The 19404-nt window shown below is 37.8% G+C and overlaps 1 protein-coding gene across 1 annotated transcript in view; it reads right to left on the bottom strand.

Moving 5' to 3' along the window:
• Positions 1 to 2374: 2374 nt before the first annotated feature.
• Positions 2375 to 19404, bottom strand: part of adam10a (ADAM metallopeptidase domain 10a) — a 29182-nt gene continuing 12152 nt past the window's right edge. The window contains exons 3-16 of the mRNA XM_067485718.1: positions 14997 to 15115; positions 12647 to 12805; positions 10826 to 10926; positions 10168 to 10326; positions 9500 to 9592; positions 8571 to 8754; positions 5913 to 6076; positions 5277 to 5460; positions 4599 to 4749; positions 4273 to 4456; positions 4039 to 4150; positions 3648 to 3868; positions 3405 to 3531; positions 2375 to 3136 (exon numbers count right to left, since the gene is read on the bottom strand). Coding sequence (XP_067341819.1) covers positions 3030 to 3136; positions 3405 to 3531; positions 3648 to 3868; positions 4039 to 4150; positions 4273 to 4456; positions 4599 to 4749; positions 5277 to 5460; positions 5913 to 6076; positions 8571 to 8754; positions 9500 to 9592; positions 10168 to 10326; positions 10826 to 10926; positions 12647 to 12805; positions 14997 to 15115 — 2065 coding nt within the window. The 3' untranslated portion in view covers positions 2375 to 3029. The remainder of the gene's footprint in view (positions 3137 to 3404; positions 3532 to 3647; positions 3869 to 4038; positions 4151 to 4272; positions 4457 to 4598; positions 4750 to 5276; positions 5461 to 5912; positions 6077 to 8570; positions 8755 to 9499; positions 9593 to 10167; positions 10327 to 10825; positions 10927 to 12646; positions 12806 to 14996; positions 15116 to 19404) is intronic.

Genomic DNA, 19404 nt, shown 5'->3' with positions numbered 1-19404 from the left:
TATGAGGTGGATACCTGACAAACTGACTCAGCCCCACAATGTGGAAGGAACACTGGGAACTTACTCGTGTGAGAATTAACACAGAATAAAAACGAAAAGAAAAAAAAACACACAACATGTTGCTGAAGAAATCTGTTTGACAGTAAACATTAAAATCACGCAGAAACTCTGAAATTAAGGCATTTCTGAGTATGAGGGGGAGACTCCAGAGGGCAGAGAGTTCAAATGCAAGGCAGTAAAATGGAGAGGGTAAAGGTAGAAAGCTGAACAAGTTCGTTTCAGACCACCATGGCAAAAGAAAAAGAACTTGTAACAAACATTCAGATCCATTAAAAAAAAAATGTCAGACAACCATAAAACTACTATATTTACTTGCTATTAAGTAAATTAAGGGAAAAAAAGCATTTGATCAATCCTTGTTTATTAATGTATTTCAAGTAGTTCAAAAGACATTACATTTTTGCACAATACCTTTTCAAATATAGTAAAGCTTTTGAAGTAAGCAGAATAAGAAACAGAAATAAACACAAAAGGACTATTAACGACTGTAAAAAAAAAATAAGACATTTAAATCAGACAGTAGACCTCAATATCATTTTGGGTTCTGTTTACATAACTTCAGTGCACATGTTCTCCAAATCATAGCAACACAAGAGTGAATAAATTCCCAGAGTATTAACCCCAAACACCTCCACACCATACTACTGTCAACACAGAGGATGCTTCAGAAAAGCAGCTGACACAGAAAGAAAGCTTTAGATCCATCCCAAGAAAGAAACACAAACAGCAGCACCATAAACAGAAGTAGGAAGAAAAAAAAAAGTTAAGCCACAGGAAATGTTGTTTTTGTCTATTCAGAAAGGCTGCTGTAGCACATGGACATGTATAACAATTGTGTTACAAAAACACTTTTCCAGGTAACAATTTAGGAAAAAAAACAATGAAGGCATTTCTCTGTGATACTCTGCATAGAATCTGATCGACATCTGTATAACTTGCACAGGAAGCAACACTGTGCTGCAGCTCTGCATGATACAACTCTTTTGCAGGGGTAAAAAATATATAATCTGTCTTTTCATCACCCTCCTAAAATAATTTTAAAAAACTAAATATACTGTGTATATATATATTTCTATAGCGACTCATCTTATTATGTGCATTCTCATTCATCAGTGAAGCTGGACTCTAATCTTGCTGAAGACAAATAAACTGAAATCAAGCCAAGTGAAGCAGCAATATCATATAAAGTAAAAGCTAACAGCAAATTGTGAAATGTGTGGAAGTTTGCTTGCAACAGATTTTCTTCCAGTGTTGTTTGATATACTGTATGTACATTTAGATTTACTATGATTATCATACATTGCAAAGTTTTAAGCCATTTTATATCCCAAACATGTAGTCTCTGAACTTCAGCAGTCAAGTCTGGTAACAGCGCTTGGAAAAACTGCCACATCGTGCATTTCTGACACGAAAAAGATCAGACGCTGAATAGCTCGTCAATTTCAGTCGCACTGCTCTGAGTAGGCACATTTTAATGCTATTACACAAACAGAGAAGGTGGTATAAAGGTAACAAAGTTCTTTGAGAATATCAGTCAGAAAAAAAGGAAGCACATAACAGTGGTAAGTGGGTGACGCATAGAGATTGTTCAGTCTGTTAAATGTATGTTAACAACAACTACTCAACAATAAAATCATAAACTGGTTTTAAGTTCCTCCAAATATAAAAATAGTCTCAACTGCAAGTAAAACCAATAAAAGCAAAATCCATACTTTTATCTGGATATGTAGTGGTTTGAAGAGATTCTGTCATTTCTTCAGCAACTGCAAGTGTGGACAGAACAGAACAAGTGAGAATGTGGCTCGGACAATTACACCGGCACGTTAAGTTTCTTCAGTAGCATCTTATACCAAGAGTTGCAGTTTGGCACATTCTCCTTTTTGCCGCTCACTCATCTCATTCTTAAGGTAAAGAAACACATGTACAGTACGTAGCACAAAGTGCTCACTTTACAAATGTGTCACCAGTCAGTGCCAAAGCAATGAATCAGGGAAAATAGCTATGGAAGAATTAAAGTGTGGTACAATCAGGTTGATTAAAAGCTATTGTCTCAATATTTCTTTCACCCTCAGGCCATATAGCTTTATGTAAACACAGCTGCAAAACCATATCACAAGGATATATATAGATATATATATTTATAGATAATCCCCTCCACAGCCACCATCTGATAGCTCATGACACTTATTAAGCTCTTTATCTACATTTGTTTGATAAATCCTGTCCTATACATTTCATGGCTGCTCACGTAAACCCTTCTGTACAGGCATCAGCCAGCAGGGGCTTTAATCTGAAATACACATACAGCCATCCATTCCACTCAATATACTTGTTTTATTAATCCTGAGAAAGTGAATTAAAACTATAAATCATTATCATACAGAAAATCAGTTTCATTTGCAACAAAGAAAAACAGACTACGGCAACATCTTTACAACTGCACACTGAAAGAACGTGTACGCTTTAGAAGAAAAAGCGTCCTTTTAGATGGTACTTTGATTTAAATCACCCTAACTACATTGGCAAACAACAGCTTTCTTTCAACACAATTTCTCAAACTTGTTTCTTATTGGCAGCAAAAATTCTTGGAGTCTTGAGAGAGGAAGAACAGGAAAGCAGAATGGTAGCACAAATGGAGGACAGAGGAAGAGAGCTCTTACACAATGTTGCCTGTCTCTCCTCTGTCTGGTAAAGATGCATTCAAAGAAAAATATTATATTAAGATATGAGACTTCTCCTGTTCATCAATGGAAAAGTTAATGATTTCCTATAAAAGCTGTTTGAACCACTGCTAATCTGCCTCTCAGAGCAAAGGTGCTCAGTGAGTTTGTTTAGGTTTTGTCCAGTGAAAATTGTTTTAGTTTGCAAATTCATTGAATTTTGCAATATGTGGTAAAGGTAACTCTTTGGAGTGAAGTGCTCCCATTGTAGGCACTAGGAAGAACCAAGGCAAAGAGCAGAACAATGTCTCAGTGTCTCATCTGTCCCATTTGATAGTTCTGTCTGTTCTGATTGGGGTTGCGCTGGCCCTGCAACGGTGGGTTGGCCTGCTGTGGTCTTCTCCTTCTCAGCGTACCTACAGGACATTCACATATCAGTAAGGCACCAATAAGAACAATGCACACCAGAAACTAAGGCTGATGGTCATTTATACCATCAGGAACGACAGAAGATTAGAAAATTACAAGAATTTGATATCATTTTATGACCCTGTGCCCCAGAAATTTGGGAAACCAAGAACATATGAACATATAAGAAAAGAAAGAAGAGCTGTGCAAAGCATTTAAACTGTATATGACATAATAATAACATAACATAAAATAAACACAGTTGATGTGCTGTACCTGGCAGCGGCTTTGGTGGGGGAAGTTTGGGGTTGTTGCTGGGGGTGTGGACACTGCAGATCTTGATGAAGCCAGCCATAAGCATAATGAGAGCGATGCCCATCAACAGCACTGCCCACCAATGATGCTAGATAACAGAGGATTTATTCATTGAAAGCTGCATTTGTGAGAGACGCACTGCACTGCACGCATTCCTTGTTTATTGTATGCATTTCTGTGAATTACTACATTTATGGTACTCACCACTATCCAATCAGCTATGTTTTCATATAATTCTGCATTGAAAATGGCTTTCTTTAGCCTTGCCAGTGGCCCATCGGCATCCACCAGACGACACTTCATGAACACATCACAATAGCCCTTAAACTCGTTGCAGGGTGAGCCGGGCTGCAGTGTTACGACAGTCTTGTTGAATAAATGGGCCCATTTCTCTGAGCCAGTGCTGCTGCAGGTGTTTGGCTTCACTAGGAGCAGAATGAGAGGGAGTGACCTTTAAGATTCTAACAATAACAGTACTTAAAAAAAAAAAATTAAAATAAAATAAAATTCGCCATTATTGTTCATCACATAACTAGATATTGAGCATGATATTACTACAGTGATTGTGTATTTTGATTGCTGGACAGTTACTGACTTTTCTCCATGCAGCACACATGGCACAGCTCAGCTGCCTCATCCTTGCCATCTTGGCTGGAACAGGTGCATACCTCAAGCATGTACTTCTCGCAAATGGAACCAGAGCAAACCTAGTTTAAAAAAAGCAGAGGTAGCAGAAAGATTTTTCAAAACTTTTACTTTAAATACGATCACAAGATCATAAACTGAAAAGACCAGACACTTGACAACAAGTTAAATAAAACAAACATACCCCATTGAGGCAGACTTGCGTTTCTGAATGGCAAGAGGTGAGGTTTGCCTTTGGTTTGGAGGTAGGACACACGGCAGTAGCACCATTACATGTGCCCTCATGGGCACACTCAGACTCTGCTCTGCACTTCATTTTTGCATCCATAAAAGTGCATTCTTTTGTACAACATGGGCCTTGGCTGGGACTGTGTAAAACAATTACAAAAATAGAATCAGAAGTTAAAAAATAAAAAATAACAAAATACAATACAATTAACAACAACTTTTGTGCCTTAGAACTTCACAAAACATATAGGGCTATATTAAAAAATTCTAATGACATCTCACCTGCAAGCTTTGCCAGGACGGAGTTTGCATCTTTTACCCTCCTCTTCATTGGCACTATAGCAGCAGGTGTCTTTACATTGATCACTGTAGCCACAGTCGCACTCTTCTCCAGCCTCCACAAGTCCATTACCACAGATAGGCTGGCCAGACTCTGTACAGGTACAAACAAGAGGGTTAACACAAATTCTCACGCACACCAAGAGAAAGAGAAATAGTTGCTTCCCAAAGTACTCAGACCCCTCACTTTTTGCACATCTTACTGAAATGTAAATTTATTTTAAGTTTGTTCAAGTCCTTTAACCCCAGTTTCAGATCTTGGGCACTCTGGAATAGCCTCTCTTTAAAGATCTACATTTATTTTTCTACATTCATCCTTTCTTCCCTTGTGATTTGCTCAGTTTAGACCGACAGGCAACTGTAGGAAGAATCTTGATATTTTCAAACTTGTTCAGTGTCATAATTACTGGGGCCAATTCGCTCCTGGGCAAATTCAAAACTACAGAAATTGTTTTATATCCTTGCAGTAATGCCTCACGACAAAATGTTATAGTGGAGGCCAACAGGGACCACCTGCCTTGGTCTTCATGGCTTTTTGTCCTAACATAATGTGTAAATTGTGGACCTTATATAAAAATTATATGTGTGTGCTTTTCTAAACTTAAGAACAAAAGAACTTACCGACAAAACAAGAATCTCTCTTCTTTAAAAGAACGGCGCTTATATTACGGATGCTACAGATGGAGAACTTGTTATTGTTGAACTTGTCCCCTGATGTTGCTCTGGCATACATGATGTAGTTGCCCTGCTCCTTTTTATCCTGCATCTTAGACTCACCGGGTGTGCATTCGATCCCAGAATCATGCTGTAACAGTAGGCAAGTAAAAAAAGAAAGAGGGGAGAGATACTTTAGAGTTGCACATTCAACTAGATGCTAGTGTTTTGAAATGGCAAAAAAAGGGTTAAACAAAGATACTTTTGCACTGGTTCCAAATGTACATGCCATTTCAGTGCAAGAGGATGCAAACTTAACTCTATCGATGCCAACAAGCAAAAAAAACACAGAATGTTCCCTCATCATCTGAGGTAACAAAAGTGGTGTATAAAAAAAGCTACATTACAATAATTAAAAGTACATCCCTCTTGATAAATTCATTAGAGATAAACATTAAGTATTAAAGAAACCATGGTACCAGGTGTGTACATTTTTGTCATTTCAAAATAAATGGATGTAAACTTTTGCACTGAACTGTACCTTGCACATCTTGGCAAAAGAAGGAATGGATAAAAGACAGTGTTTGAAAATATAGTACTTACAGGGGAGCCAAAGTTGTGTCCAACCTCGTGAGCGAAGGTGATGTGTGAAACCTTAGGAGGAACATGGGAGGCATAGTTCTGCACAGTGATGATACCAGTGTTCAGAGACTTCCTCTTCCCATCGGAGTACACTCTGCTCATTTCGCAGATTCCCCCAGAGCTTCCTGTGGCAGTAAAATTTTGAATATAACAGTAGAATCCATTTTTGCTGTAGGTAGTTGCTCCTGAGAAGGGCAGAAGCTTGGCCACACCAGGGCCCATTGTTCTAAGTGCCAGGTATCACTTCACAGTGCCACTGATGCTGTGAGACATGTAAGTTAGACCATTGTACCTAAGCTGAAATTAATCTGGTTACAAAAATGACAACCTAATGAGGCACAGGAACCAATATAAAATGTCAAAATATGCCAAGTACAGAAAAACTGCATCAGCAAAAGAAATGAGACTAATATGCAATAAAAAAATGTATTTTATGGTCAATGGGCACTACACAATTTGATTTGTTTAAACTTGAATATTATAGAGTGAGGAGGATAACGACTGTTCTACTGACCCACACACTTCATTACCCGGGATCATTGGCTCCACTATTTATAATAGATCCTTACTGTAGTGCTAGTTTACTAGAACCTGTATTTTACATGATAGCTTGTACACAATGTGTATTATTTAACCCTATGATCATAGAAGCATAAATATCATAAAGGAAATCAAACTTAGCGCAAAGGTATTATTTCCGTAATTTGAATTATTTAAAAGAGGAAAAAAAAAAGGCACACTAGCAACCACTTGCTATGGCAAACTATGAACTGGCGGTACTGCCGCTTTTCCTGTAATCTATAAATCCAATAAATAGGAGACAACTTCCAAGGCAGCTTTTAGCCATAAAGAAACATGAGACCAAAGCTCTTACAACAGTAGAAAAAAGGAATCTTTTATGTGCAAGTGTACATGAGTATGGCTGCATATTTTGCATTTGTGTAACCTATCTGCTTAAGTCACTTGTGTCAACAACTGGTCACATCAATTAGGAGACACATTAGTTGCACTTGACCAGCACCTGACGGCCATGTGTTCTAAAATTTTTTTGTTCAAACATTCACCGAACAGTTCACTGCAATCCATCTACTCTCCATTTCTTGTTCTTAAATTGACTCGGTCAGCTTTTACAGCTTTGCTAATTGGCCCATATTCATTGCCTCAGGTTGATGCCTTGTTGTCTATGTTGAGATGGCAATGTCTAAACTTGTTCAGAGGAACATGAAGTAACATGCAAATCATGTTTTTAAGCACAGAGCTAGTCATTTCCCAGAACACATCGTGAATAATGACGAAGGAAGCACTACTTCACCAGACATTACCATGCAAAAAATGTCTTTTACAAAGTCATAGTTTAGCACTAGAAAACCTTGTCTCTCAATTACAAAGATTATAAAAAGAAATAGCCGATTTGCAGATTCGTATGGTTTCTTAGTATTGTTCCAAGTCTAAATAAGTTCAGATCAGTTAACCCATGAATATTTCTGAACAATATCTGTGCAATTAAAGCCACAATAGGCAATTTAAAGTAACCCTAGCATAAGATTATAGTACCAATAATCGATCACCAACTATCACAGCTTTCTAGTCTATGACATTCTGGAAGGGGCACACACCTGATGACTGAGTAAACTCTGGGTAACCCAATTAAGGAGTTGGGGGTTTTAAAGACAAAAGGCACATGCAAACCCGTGAAAATAGAATCCTTCATTTTCTTGTGCCAAAAAGAACATGGCAGTAGCCAGGAACATTCACTTTTTAACAAAGGACAAAAACAAGTGGCAATATCCTGAATAGAAATTCACGGACATTAAAGAATGTAGAGCTATCAGAGAGAAAAGAAGGTAAAATTAATTTGGAAAATTAAGCTAGCTTCAGGTAAAGCTGTATTTACTGTTAGTCTCCCTCTGATAGGACATCATCAGTCGCCAATGTCAGTCGCAAATTATGAAACACGTTTTTAAAAAAATCTTAGTGAGAATGACTTTCAGAGACCGGTTCTTAACACCAAAGACTACAAAATTTACACACCATACACTTCACATTTTTCTCTGCTGACTGTCAGCACTCACTGAGTAAGACTGGCACTGACCAAGACCAACTACAGTAGGTCCGACCACTCATCAAATCCAAATCACATTCATTAGCGACTACACAGTTGTTAAATGTATGTCCACCTTAAAACATAAATGCTTTGTTAGATTTATACTTTTGATGTAACTTTGCTAATACTTTTAACTGGGACTCAGTTTGCACTTTTGTTTTCTGAAAAAGTTGGTAGAAAACTTCTATTTAGAAGTTATCAGCAATCCTGATAACCACCTACAGAGAGAGGGGAAATCAAGACAGAAGCTGACAGAAAACAACTTTAAAATTCATTGAGTAGTTCTTTGATTTAGGAGTGTAATTCAGGCTTTGTGGTGGTTAACACAGACACAGTCCTGTCGGTGAATTGTTGAGATGAACATCAGTACCATGATACCAGGGGCACATGTGGAACCACTAAGCCCTTTGCTCATTCTGCCCTCTACAGTCATTTTGAATAGTGAGATTAAAAAAAAAAAAAAAAAACAGATCACAACATACTACTAAACGTATGTGTGCATGTGTCGTACCAACCTGAGGGAGCACCAACCCAAGCCAAGCCGAGCACACCATCATCAAAGTCCCTGTCAGTAAAGACGTAGGCTAGGCAGTAGTCATTATGATTTTGTTCAGAGTTGAGCTCCAAAAATTTCTCAACTCCAATGTTGGCAAAGCGAAAAGGATTGCTGGGGTCCTTTTCATCTGTGGTGGTATTTATCTGAAAGAAAGTGTGTTAGACAATTCCATTGTAAAAAAAAAAAAAAAAAAAAACAGAAGAGAAGCCTCTAAACTGACCTTTATTGTCATTGAGAACATAAACATATTGCACATGTTACAATAAAATATTTCTCTGCACCTAACCCATCCCATTGGGGGGAGCAGTGGGCAGCGATGGGGTGGCATCCGGGGAACTATCACCAAGTGTCTCGCTCAGGGACACACCAGGTGGGTAGGCTGGGATTTGATCCCGCAACCTCTGCATCACACCCTGCTGCCCATTGAGCTACCAGGTCACTAAAATGACTGTTCACACAGAGAAATCTGTCCAAGCAGACAGGTCAGCACTCTGTTAAATGTTAAACAGTAAGTGCTCTGCACCTATATAGTGTCATTTACCTTACGGTACCAAAAGAGCTTTATATTGCTTCTAATTCACAAATTCGCACTCAAAATCAAGCACACACTCGCAACAAGATGGAGGAGTTGTTATGCAGCAACTAACTAAGAGATTCAGCTTCTTGCTCAAGGACACTTTGACATGTGATAGAAGGAGCCTGGAATAGAGCCAATAAGCTTGGAATTTGTTGAAGACTCCTGAGCCAAAGTCACAAGTAATATTCCACTTAGACTATTAACTACTTGATTGCTTTCAAGTCAGTTGTGCATGAAAATTAATTTCTGCAGGAAACCCAACATATCTAGACTCACAATGGCAGCTGGCATACAGTTAAAACTTAACTCACCCTAATTCTTTTCACCATGAAGCTGATGTTGCGGATGCCCATGAAGTCGGTGGCCTGATAAATGGAGTCTATAGCCTTCACATGGCTGGATATCTAGGAGAAATAGATAGTTTCGATCTGTATTAAGGCAGTGGAAAAACTTGTCTTGATCTTGATAGCTACTTTCTATTGTTTTCACCACACTGAATATATTCAGCTCTTTCAATGTCCATTTCCAGAAAAAACAAAGTCAACTGATGACCGTTACATTAATGGGAATCTTTACCAGTTTTACACACCAACATCTATTAACTGATCTTTGACGGGACTTCTGCTTATGTAAAAACTCTAAAAAGAGCTGCACCACATTTTATCAGCTCTTGTGGGAAATGTAGGCCTGATTATCTCAAGAAAGTACTGTGGGTGGAACAGAGACAATAATATCACTGGTGCTTAAGTGTTTGTTCGTTTTGTCTGACAATGTTACGGGAGACCAATGCTAAATACAGTTTTAGTACGTAGTATGTAATTCTTTAATAAACAACCATCCTCTAAAACACAAATGCAGTATATCATTTGCAATGCTAAGTAGATGATTGATATGGGTGATATGCGACTGTATTGCAAGTACAGGCAAAATAGTCACCGAGCTTAAGTTGTGTTTACATATGCTATATCTGGCTTTATACCTGGGCAATAACAGCCTCTCTTGTTCCATAGCGTTTGAAAAAGAGGTGGTCAGTTTGGATGAAGAGCTGGCAGGTGTTTTTCTCTTTCCCTGCGGCCCTTTTCCTCCTCAGAATGACAGGACCATGGAAGCTCTCCTCTTCCAATTCACTTTTCTTCCTCTGTAATAAAAAAAAAAAAGAAAGAAAAAAAAAAAAGCATTGAACAGAGTAAAAATCAATAGATGGAAAACCCTATCGCCAGGCAAAAACTCATCAGTTCCAATTACAGGAAGTAGTTTTCTGCAAGTGTTAAAGTACAAGTTTCTGCAAGTGCAAGTATACTTTTTACCAAATAGAGGATATACTGCATTACACTTTATGCAGTTACAAGTGACCATGAGGTGATTGTGTTATTGTTTATATCATAATAATCCTAAAGAAAATTCACACCACCGTATTTATAAAAAAAAACAAAAAACAAAAACAAAACAAAAAAGGTTAAACAGGCCTTGAACATTATTAAACATTAGTTTAGTTATAGTTTTTAGATGACTAAAATATAAACACACTTTAACTTAGGTTGGATATGAGTTGGGATGTTTTTAATCTCATGAGTCCTGTCCATCTGGGTTTAAGATGGATATAGGGGGAGGAGCTTTGTTGTGATGCTGGCACTTACTTTAACTGGCTCTTCTACTCCAGATGCCTGGTACTTCTTCATCTTTTCAAACACCGAGTGGTCAGCACAGCCACCCTCTGATCCATACTTATGTGGATAATCTGAAAGATGGAGAGGAAAATAAGGGTGTGGCCAGGAGGAGCCTACACTGCATTATGGATCACTTTAGAATCCAGTGGGTTGGGGGTGGTGGAAGTGACGCAGGGCGAGTTGGGGAGCAAGACTTGATGCATTTTGTAAAAGCTTAAAACTCTGGGTTTTTCCATAAAGATCTTAACTAAGAACTCTCTCCTTTATATACAGCTTTCAAAAAAGCTATTACCAAATGTCTCCCTTTACAAATTGAAGAAACTGTTGTCACTGACCCATTTTTTCCAATTTACACATTCAAAAAAAAAAAAAAAGTTCTTGCCATGCTATTACACACACTGTACAGTATTAACAAATGCATAATTGTGAATTTTAAAAGGCGAAAGGAAGGGTTAGACATAACATAGAAACATTACCAGTATAACATTTTCCAATTCAAGAAAGGTAAAACCTTTTAAAATTGTGAGTTAAACCAAAACATGTCCAAAACAATTTTAGCACAAACTGAACATTATTACCATCATAAATATGGATGCATGTATAAGACTGCATACATTTTAGCTAGGTGTACCTAACAAAATTGATGGTTGCATTCATTAAAGAGAAGAATCGTACGTCAAAAAAGCACTGTGCATGACAAGCCACAAAGAGAGACTCCTCCTTGTCTGTATATTGTGGTGGATGAAAACTGGCAGGGAAATAGTATTATTTTATAGTCAAAAATACTATGGTATGTTTAAAAAAGAAAACAAATCTATCAAACTTTATAAAGGACCACTCGACCTAACATTGCTCAGTGCTAATTACTAGATTAAAATTCTAAAATTGCTATGTAACAATGGTCTAGGATGATGTAGGGATGAAGGCCAAATCTATTAAAACATGACAACATGAGGGGTTGTAAGAGTTCCTAGAGTCCTCTGTAGTGGTTTCAGATTCCTAACAGTCACTTTCAACCCTCCAACAGTTTTTCTTTTGCTTAAATTTCCTGTCAGAAGATAAAAAGATTCTTCCTTTGTTTGTCTGTGTGTGTGTGTGTGTATATGTGTGTGTGTGTGTGTGTGTGTGTGTGTGTGTGTGTGTGTGTTTTCCACAGAAGCAAACAGCAGGATGGAGTTAAGTAAATAACACAAGGGTGGAGTTCATATTAGAATACCTACTTTGTCTCAAGTCAACTACACCAGAAATTCAATCATTGCTTCTTAAACATGTTCTGAGTTGTCCTTTTTCAAAGGCAAATATTAGACAAATGTGTAACCTCCTGATTTATCTAGTGGTTGTACTTTGTCCTTTAGCAAGAGTTATGAGACATGCCCCTGCTGTGGCCTGCTCCAATACACTCTCAAGCATAAATACTGATCACCTTGTACATTTCCCAGGACCCAGAGCCAAATCCTGCTGTTACCAATCTGTTCAACATAACCTTTTATCCAGTTCCATGTGAGCTTAACCATCACCTCCTCAACTTGCCACTTTAACTTTGATATGCTTCATAATGCAAAAAAAACATTCCCCCAAAAGATCCTGCTTTCATAGTTTTCAACATGCCATCTTATTTTCTGAACAGCATGAAGAAAGAATCTTCAAACTTTGTTAGCTATAGAGGATATATTACCACAAAACTGTTAAAACAAATGTTGCCTATTTAAGAAGGGTCAAGCAAATGTTAGGTTACAGACTTACTACCCATACTGCCTAACAGATCCTTTCACTAAAAACGAGGCTACTTACCAATGTCATCCTCGTGATAGATGACAGAATGGAAGGGCACATTGTTGTCCTGTAGGTATCTCTCTGAGGGTTCAACATAGTATGTTCCTTGGTGGGTTTTAATGAAGCCCTCAAAACGCCCATTTATCACAGAGCCATGGGTCAGTGTGCCCCTTTCACCTGAAACACAATAGGGGAGGAGGAGGGTCAGCAATGGCTAACAAAACATGCAGTGTGCATTTAAATATACTTAGAAAATGTGGTTACAATCCGCTTATTCAGGTAAACTGATTCCCTAAAGGCCACATAAACAAGAACCTGGTTTCTATAATTGAGGTAGGGGATTAGAGAAACCTGAAATTCCCAGGTAGATTTCTCATGGAGAAGGTAGATTTCTCTGCCATGTGTAAGCATAGAGGGCGCAGACAGTGAGTTTTTTTTTTTTAAACACACACACAAAAGTAGTTTCTTCTGTCAGAGTTAAAATCTGTGTTGGGCGTATAAATTGATTTACTGTTTTCTTAGGGACATGGTTACTTAAGTACACATAAAAAAAAGTAAACGCTTTTGTAAAGAAATGAATGAATGCTTTCTAATATTTTAAATGTTCAATATGTTTAAATATTCAAGCATATAACAAATGTTAAACATATACTGTAACAGTATGGAGACACAACTATGCTGTATATTTTGTGACAAATTTGCACAAAGGCTCTAAGGAGACAAATGTCAAATATGATTAAGCACATTTTTTTTGAGAAAATAATCCACTAATAATAAGCTTTCCAGCTTTCCCAAGTAGTGATTTTATAGAATTTACATCTTTTGATGTTAAACCCAAATGTTTTTAATTTTTAGAGTAATAAAATAATTGGCCTGTTCCAATACCTAGTAAAATTGTACAGTTCCACATTTGAGCATTAATCATGTTCAACGTGGTAAAAGATTAAGAAAAACGGCTTTATTCCTCAACTCAACTCTCTTCTGAGCTCATTCTGAGCACCATCCTAATTAAGGAAAATTATAAATCTACCCTTTAGCTTGTTTCATAGGCAAACTGAGAAACAGCCTTGTTTTTTCTCCTGTTTATCTGAACTCTTCTGCAAACAGCAGGAAGGCATTCAGGAAGGAAAGGAATAGAAAGTGGAAGGAAGAACTGAATAAAAGGTAAAAGTTGGGTTGTGATTTGATAAAGACTGGACAAACAGACTTTAAATTTCACTCCCACATACACAAACAGAGTCAGAAATGTAAATAAAAATGTCAGGCCTCATTCAAAAATGTGCAGGAATGTTCTTAATGTGAACACTAATTAAGCACATTCACAAAATCATTCATTTAGTCAAGATTTATGACATGTTTGCAGCAGCAACTTTCGATCTTAGTACCGTATGTAATTAGTTAAATCAAAATCATTGTAAATTGGCAGGGGGGTGCCTGCAATTTGCATACTTATGCTCAGTTTTTATATTTCAATTGTAAAAAAAAAAAAAAAAAAAACTGACAATTTCACTTGGCCAATGCATTCACAAATTAACCGTTTAAAAGTTATAGGTTGAATACATAGTTTTAATACACTATCAGTTTATTCATTTCTCTTGCAGCACCTTGGTAAATTCCATGTAAGGGGCAGGCAAAACAGTGAAAATTAATGAGATGTATTTACTGCATGCAAATATTTCTCCTCTGCCCTGATAATCAACCCTCTGGGATGGTCCTCCTCTATCAGGCTCTTCATGCTAATGGCACATACAACAAAATATTCCTGCCAATCCTGCCAGTTATGTTATGCGTTCACACACCCACAGGCCAAAAAGGCTTGGGTGGGGCAGACAAGAGAAATGTGGACTCGAGTTGTGTTTATACATAGTCCTTCCTACAGGGTTGTGTGGAGGTGTGACTATGTTTGTGTTTTAGAACATGACCACATATCAAAAGACTGTTTGATTTCTCTGATTTACGTATTTGTTCTCGCTAACGCCACTCGCTCCCTCTCGATTCACTCACTATGTCACTATAAAGCTGCTCTCGCTCTCATCGAGCTGGGAAGGAAGGAACAATTAAATAGTCCATTCAAGGACAGCAACAGACAAATCATACGTCATCGTTTTGTAAGTCAACAACGTCTGTCTCTTTGCAATGGCTGGTATTCATTGTTCAAGTAAAATGAGGGCGTGGAATGCATGTAGAACAGAGTATAAATAAATATTAAATATATTAATAAATCCAAGATTTGTGTGTCAATTATTAGACAAAACATGTGATTATCAATTTCTGAGGAATTGATCTTTTCAGTATGCTTTCCCTCATCCATGCACCTTGACAGTAGATGAAGCTGCCAGACATTCCTGCTTGCACCAGCAGAACTTACCAAAGATATCTCCACTGTAAATATGCGACGTATCAACGGGTACCTCCTCCCCCGATACCTCAATGACGACATCTGGAGAAAATAGAGCTGTATCTCTCCTCATCCTCAAGTTAAAATGCCTAAACAGAAAAATAACAGAAAATTTCTAGTTAGCGTTAGCACTGAACACCATATGTAAATTACTTTCACACTGATACATGGGCAACGCAATACAATCCTGCTGACAGCATCACACCCAAACCCTCAATGCAGAGTTTTGATATAAAAAAAGACCACACACACACACACACACACACACACACACACACACACACACACACCAAAGTCAGCACCGAGAGCATTTACCATTAAATGCAAAATTAAATTCAACTTTAATCATATAGTGCCAATTCACAACAAAGTCATCTCAAGGCTTTACATAATTTTAATATGCTTCAGACTGCTATTGTGCTGGTTGTTGCTCAGTGGCTTAAGACAAAAACGTATATAATTTGTAACAGCGTATGTACAGCCATAGTACATTTTTCTATGATGGTCTTTTTAACAACAACCATATGCATCATGTGAGGTACATGTGAGCCACAGAAGAGTCAAAGTACCGAGTAGTCATGGGATTACCGGGAAACTCTCCAATCACCACATGGCTTGATCTCAGTGTATAACCTTCTCCAGATACCTCAAATCACATTAGGGGGACTCTCTCATAATGAACCCTTTATGGTAACATTTTGGTTTTAACATGACAATAAAACCTACAACGTTTTTTTATTTTTTTTATTGATGGTTGGACCCACTCAGAAGACATACGCATGTGTGTTTGGGAGGACAAATCCAGTGAAGAAGTTGAGTAAATATCTACAATGCAAAAAGCAGCAATGGAAACACTACTAGAGCAATATTTTGAAGTGAGACAATTTAGAAACAGAAAGACAAAAGTAAATGTGTTTGAAAATTGCGAAGTATTTTTTTCTTAACTTTTATTTTTTGGTTTACTAATACCAAAACATGCAGAAGGCAACTCAATGTCTTTTATGACATTGTCTGTGTCTGTTGTCTGTTTAGTACTACCACTAGAGTATTCTAGTATTCAAAGCAGTACTCTGCTCTGCTTTGATTTTAGCAACGACATAAACACATTACATTAAATGAACATATGATTCCCAGGACTTGGTCTCCATTTTTTTGTCCCATTTCTATTGTTCTCAAGTCATATGAACATTTTATTTTCAGTATGTCAAAGAGTTTTGCCAAGTTGTTTTACTTATTTAAAAATCTTTGGGGCAGCTGTAGTTCAATTATAGTATCAGTGGCACCACTCCCTGTTCCTCCTGGCTACATGTCTTAGTGTGCTAATGCAAGACATTTAAAACATGTCTTAAGAGTTGCTATCAGTGTGTAAATGGGTGCATGTGAAGCAACACTGTAAAGCACAGCTGTATATAGGCAGGCCTTCTATCATACTTTGCAATTGTTACATTTCAAGCAACCTCCTGATTTCCTCTGTGCCCCATCAGACGCTTACTCAACCTATGCTTTCCTCACTTGCTTGGTCATCTGTGACCAATTTCCAACTGGCAAAAGGAATCATCATAACAGCAAGTAATTAATGATTCATATTCTATTTAGAATTACAATACAAACTTGAGCTGTGAATGCTCTTGTTTGTGAGGCCATTCATTTACTTTAGGCACAGAACTCCCATATCTCTAGACCCAATTTAAACCTACACACCAAGACGTGGAACCAAAGCTGCAACTCCTTGCCAGAGGCCTATTATGAATACATACCTATGATGTGAATACCAAAAACAGGCTATAAATCTATCTGCTTCAACTCTATTTCAAGTTGCCCCCATTCTACATAAAATCTTTTGAACCAAACCACACTAAGTATCCTGACACACAGCTTTGAGGTAAGCTGTTTGCTACATCTGCCACTGTTAGTCTGTGAATATTTTTAAAACATGGAGTCCTACTTGATTTAACAGAATGGTTTTGCTAAATACAGTTTCAACACTCAAATACTGCTTCTGCACTTGTGGAATTTCTTATCTGCTTAATGCAAAACAGTAATTGGTTTTTTCATTATTCATAGTATGCAGAAAAATTCTTTTTAGGAAACCACAAAGTGACGAAGTAAGTAAGAATAAACAATTATGTGAATCTAAACTTGACATAAATAAATTCTGCACCAATAAAACACCAAACAGTTAAGATCTGTGTATGAAAAAATGTAAGAAAATCACTGCATCACACTCCAGATAAAACTTCCTTCAAACACAGACATTGTTTGCAACAGACAGGAAGAGAGTCGAATAAGGATCGAGTCAATGCTCCTCATCTCACAGAAGCAGCTGACTGATAAATTATTCAGACATGTCTCAAATGCTGTACATGCTGACTAAAGCATCTGACAGTCACACACTTTGCTCACTAAGCAGATCAGCTCAAAGATGTGGACTGGCCTGAAGCCACATCTACAGAGATGACACCTATAAATTATATTATTTATGCATTAGTACTTATACATAAAAAAAAAAACATTTCTTAAAAGAAATGTAGGTTACATTTCCTGGAAAAGCATCCTCTCTTAAACTGTTTTTTGTAATGTTCCGCAATGTGTACCAATTAGAAAAACCACTCTACTTCCTCTCAACTCGCACAGAGCCAAATGAGCCCCATCTACACCAAACAGGAAGGTAAAAGGTCAACAGTCTTGAGCTAGCTCTATACGGATGTCTCTGGTTTGGGGGATTTTTTTTAAACAGACAGAATAGATTGAATTTTGCACCAAAGGGCAACATACCATTTAGAGATTTCACCTTTGAGGAAAACAAGTGTATTCAAACCCCTGTTGACTTGCACCTTCACCTAAAAATTTGGTTATTTGAGTTTCCACTTCTTTTTTTGCTGTAGATTGAAAACATTTTGGTTTGACATCAAAACATGAATATGATTCAAGAGATCAACAGCTTTGATTTCCAGGTATACATCTGGATCTGATACACAGCTTAGAAGATTGTTCCTTTTGTTTAAGCCCACCCATTTTTCATGTGAGCAAGAGTATTGGAATAGATAGACCAAATAGATTAAAGTGAATAGGACTTGCAATAACTGCATCAAACCTGTGACCCATTGACAACACCACTCTTGTTTGGTGATGCTTTTCCAAGCTTTCACTGCTGCCTCTTGTAGTTGTTTGTTTTGGGGGGTTACTCACTTCAGTCTCGTCTTTATTAGGTAAAATGCATGCTCTATAAGAGTTAAATCTGGAGATTGACTTGGCCAATCTAAAACCTTCCACTTCTTGCCCCGATGAACTCCTTTGTTGTTTTGATGTGTTTTGGGTCATCTTGCTGCATGATGAAGGATCTCCCAATCAGTTTAGATGCACGTTTCTTTAAATTGGCAAACAAAATGTTTGCTGCTGCCATCATGTGTTTCATCGTCAATGAAGTTTAATGAGCCAATCTCAGAAGAAGCCATGCAAACCACAGCCATGACATTATTTCCACTGTGTTTCCCAGATAAGCCTTGGATCATGAATAGATTTCTTTCTTTCTCAAACCTTAGCCTTCCTTAGCCCATCACTTTGGTAAAGGTTCATCTTCAGTTTATAAAAGTTGAGAATTATTGGCAAATTTCAGTGTGGAGGGGAGACTGGCCTACTGGTGTAGCTTCTGTACTATTTATTCTTCATGAAGCAAACCTCTGGAGGTTGTTTTAGGGTCTTTCTTTACAGCCTTTACAGTGTTTCTGTCATCAACTGCTGCTATTTCCATGTTAGACATGTTTTGTTACTCGTTTCTTCTTCGGCACATTCCAAATGGACATGTTCTGTTACTTGTTTCTTCTTCGGCACAACCTGACGCGGGGAGCTGACTCCCATTTCTACTGGGCTACTGGTTAAGCTGGTTATTCAGTTAGGGGTTCAGTGTCTTGCCCAGATATAGATATAGCGTCATATGCCCGTATAGTGTCATATATAGGAATATAGCTGGGACCGGGGATCGAACCACTGACCCTATGGTCCGTGGACGACCGTGCGTTACCTTACCAACTGAGCTACAGCGGTTGGTTACATGTTGCTTAACTAGGTAAAAATGCAGTCTGAAGCCAAAAGCTAATCTGCAAACCCAAATCTGTAACGGAGTTCAGACATTCAGTACAATTTATTGTTTGAATAATCAGTCAGTACTCCAATACTTTACCTCATCCTTTGAAGAGGATGAAGAGTGGAAAGGCAGTTGGTCCTGATGACATACCTGTGGAGGTATGGAAGTGTCTAGGAGAGGTGGCAGTAGAGTTTTTGACTAGTTTGTTTAACAAGATCTTGGAGAGTGAGAGGATGCCAGAGGACTGGAGGAGAAGTGTACTGGTACCAATTTTTAAGAACAAGGGAGATGCGC

Source organism: Channa argus, chromosome 2, assembly GCF_033026475.1.
Source record: "Channa argus isolate prfri chromosome 2, Channa argus male v1.0, whole genome shotgun sequence".
Classification (NCBI taxonomy): domain Eukaryota; kingdom Metazoa; phylum Chordata; class Actinopteri; order Anabantiformes; family Channidae; genus Channa; species Channa argus.
The sequence above is the reverse complement of the archived record's forward strand: the minus strand, read 5'-3'. Positions and strand labels throughout refer to the sequence as shown.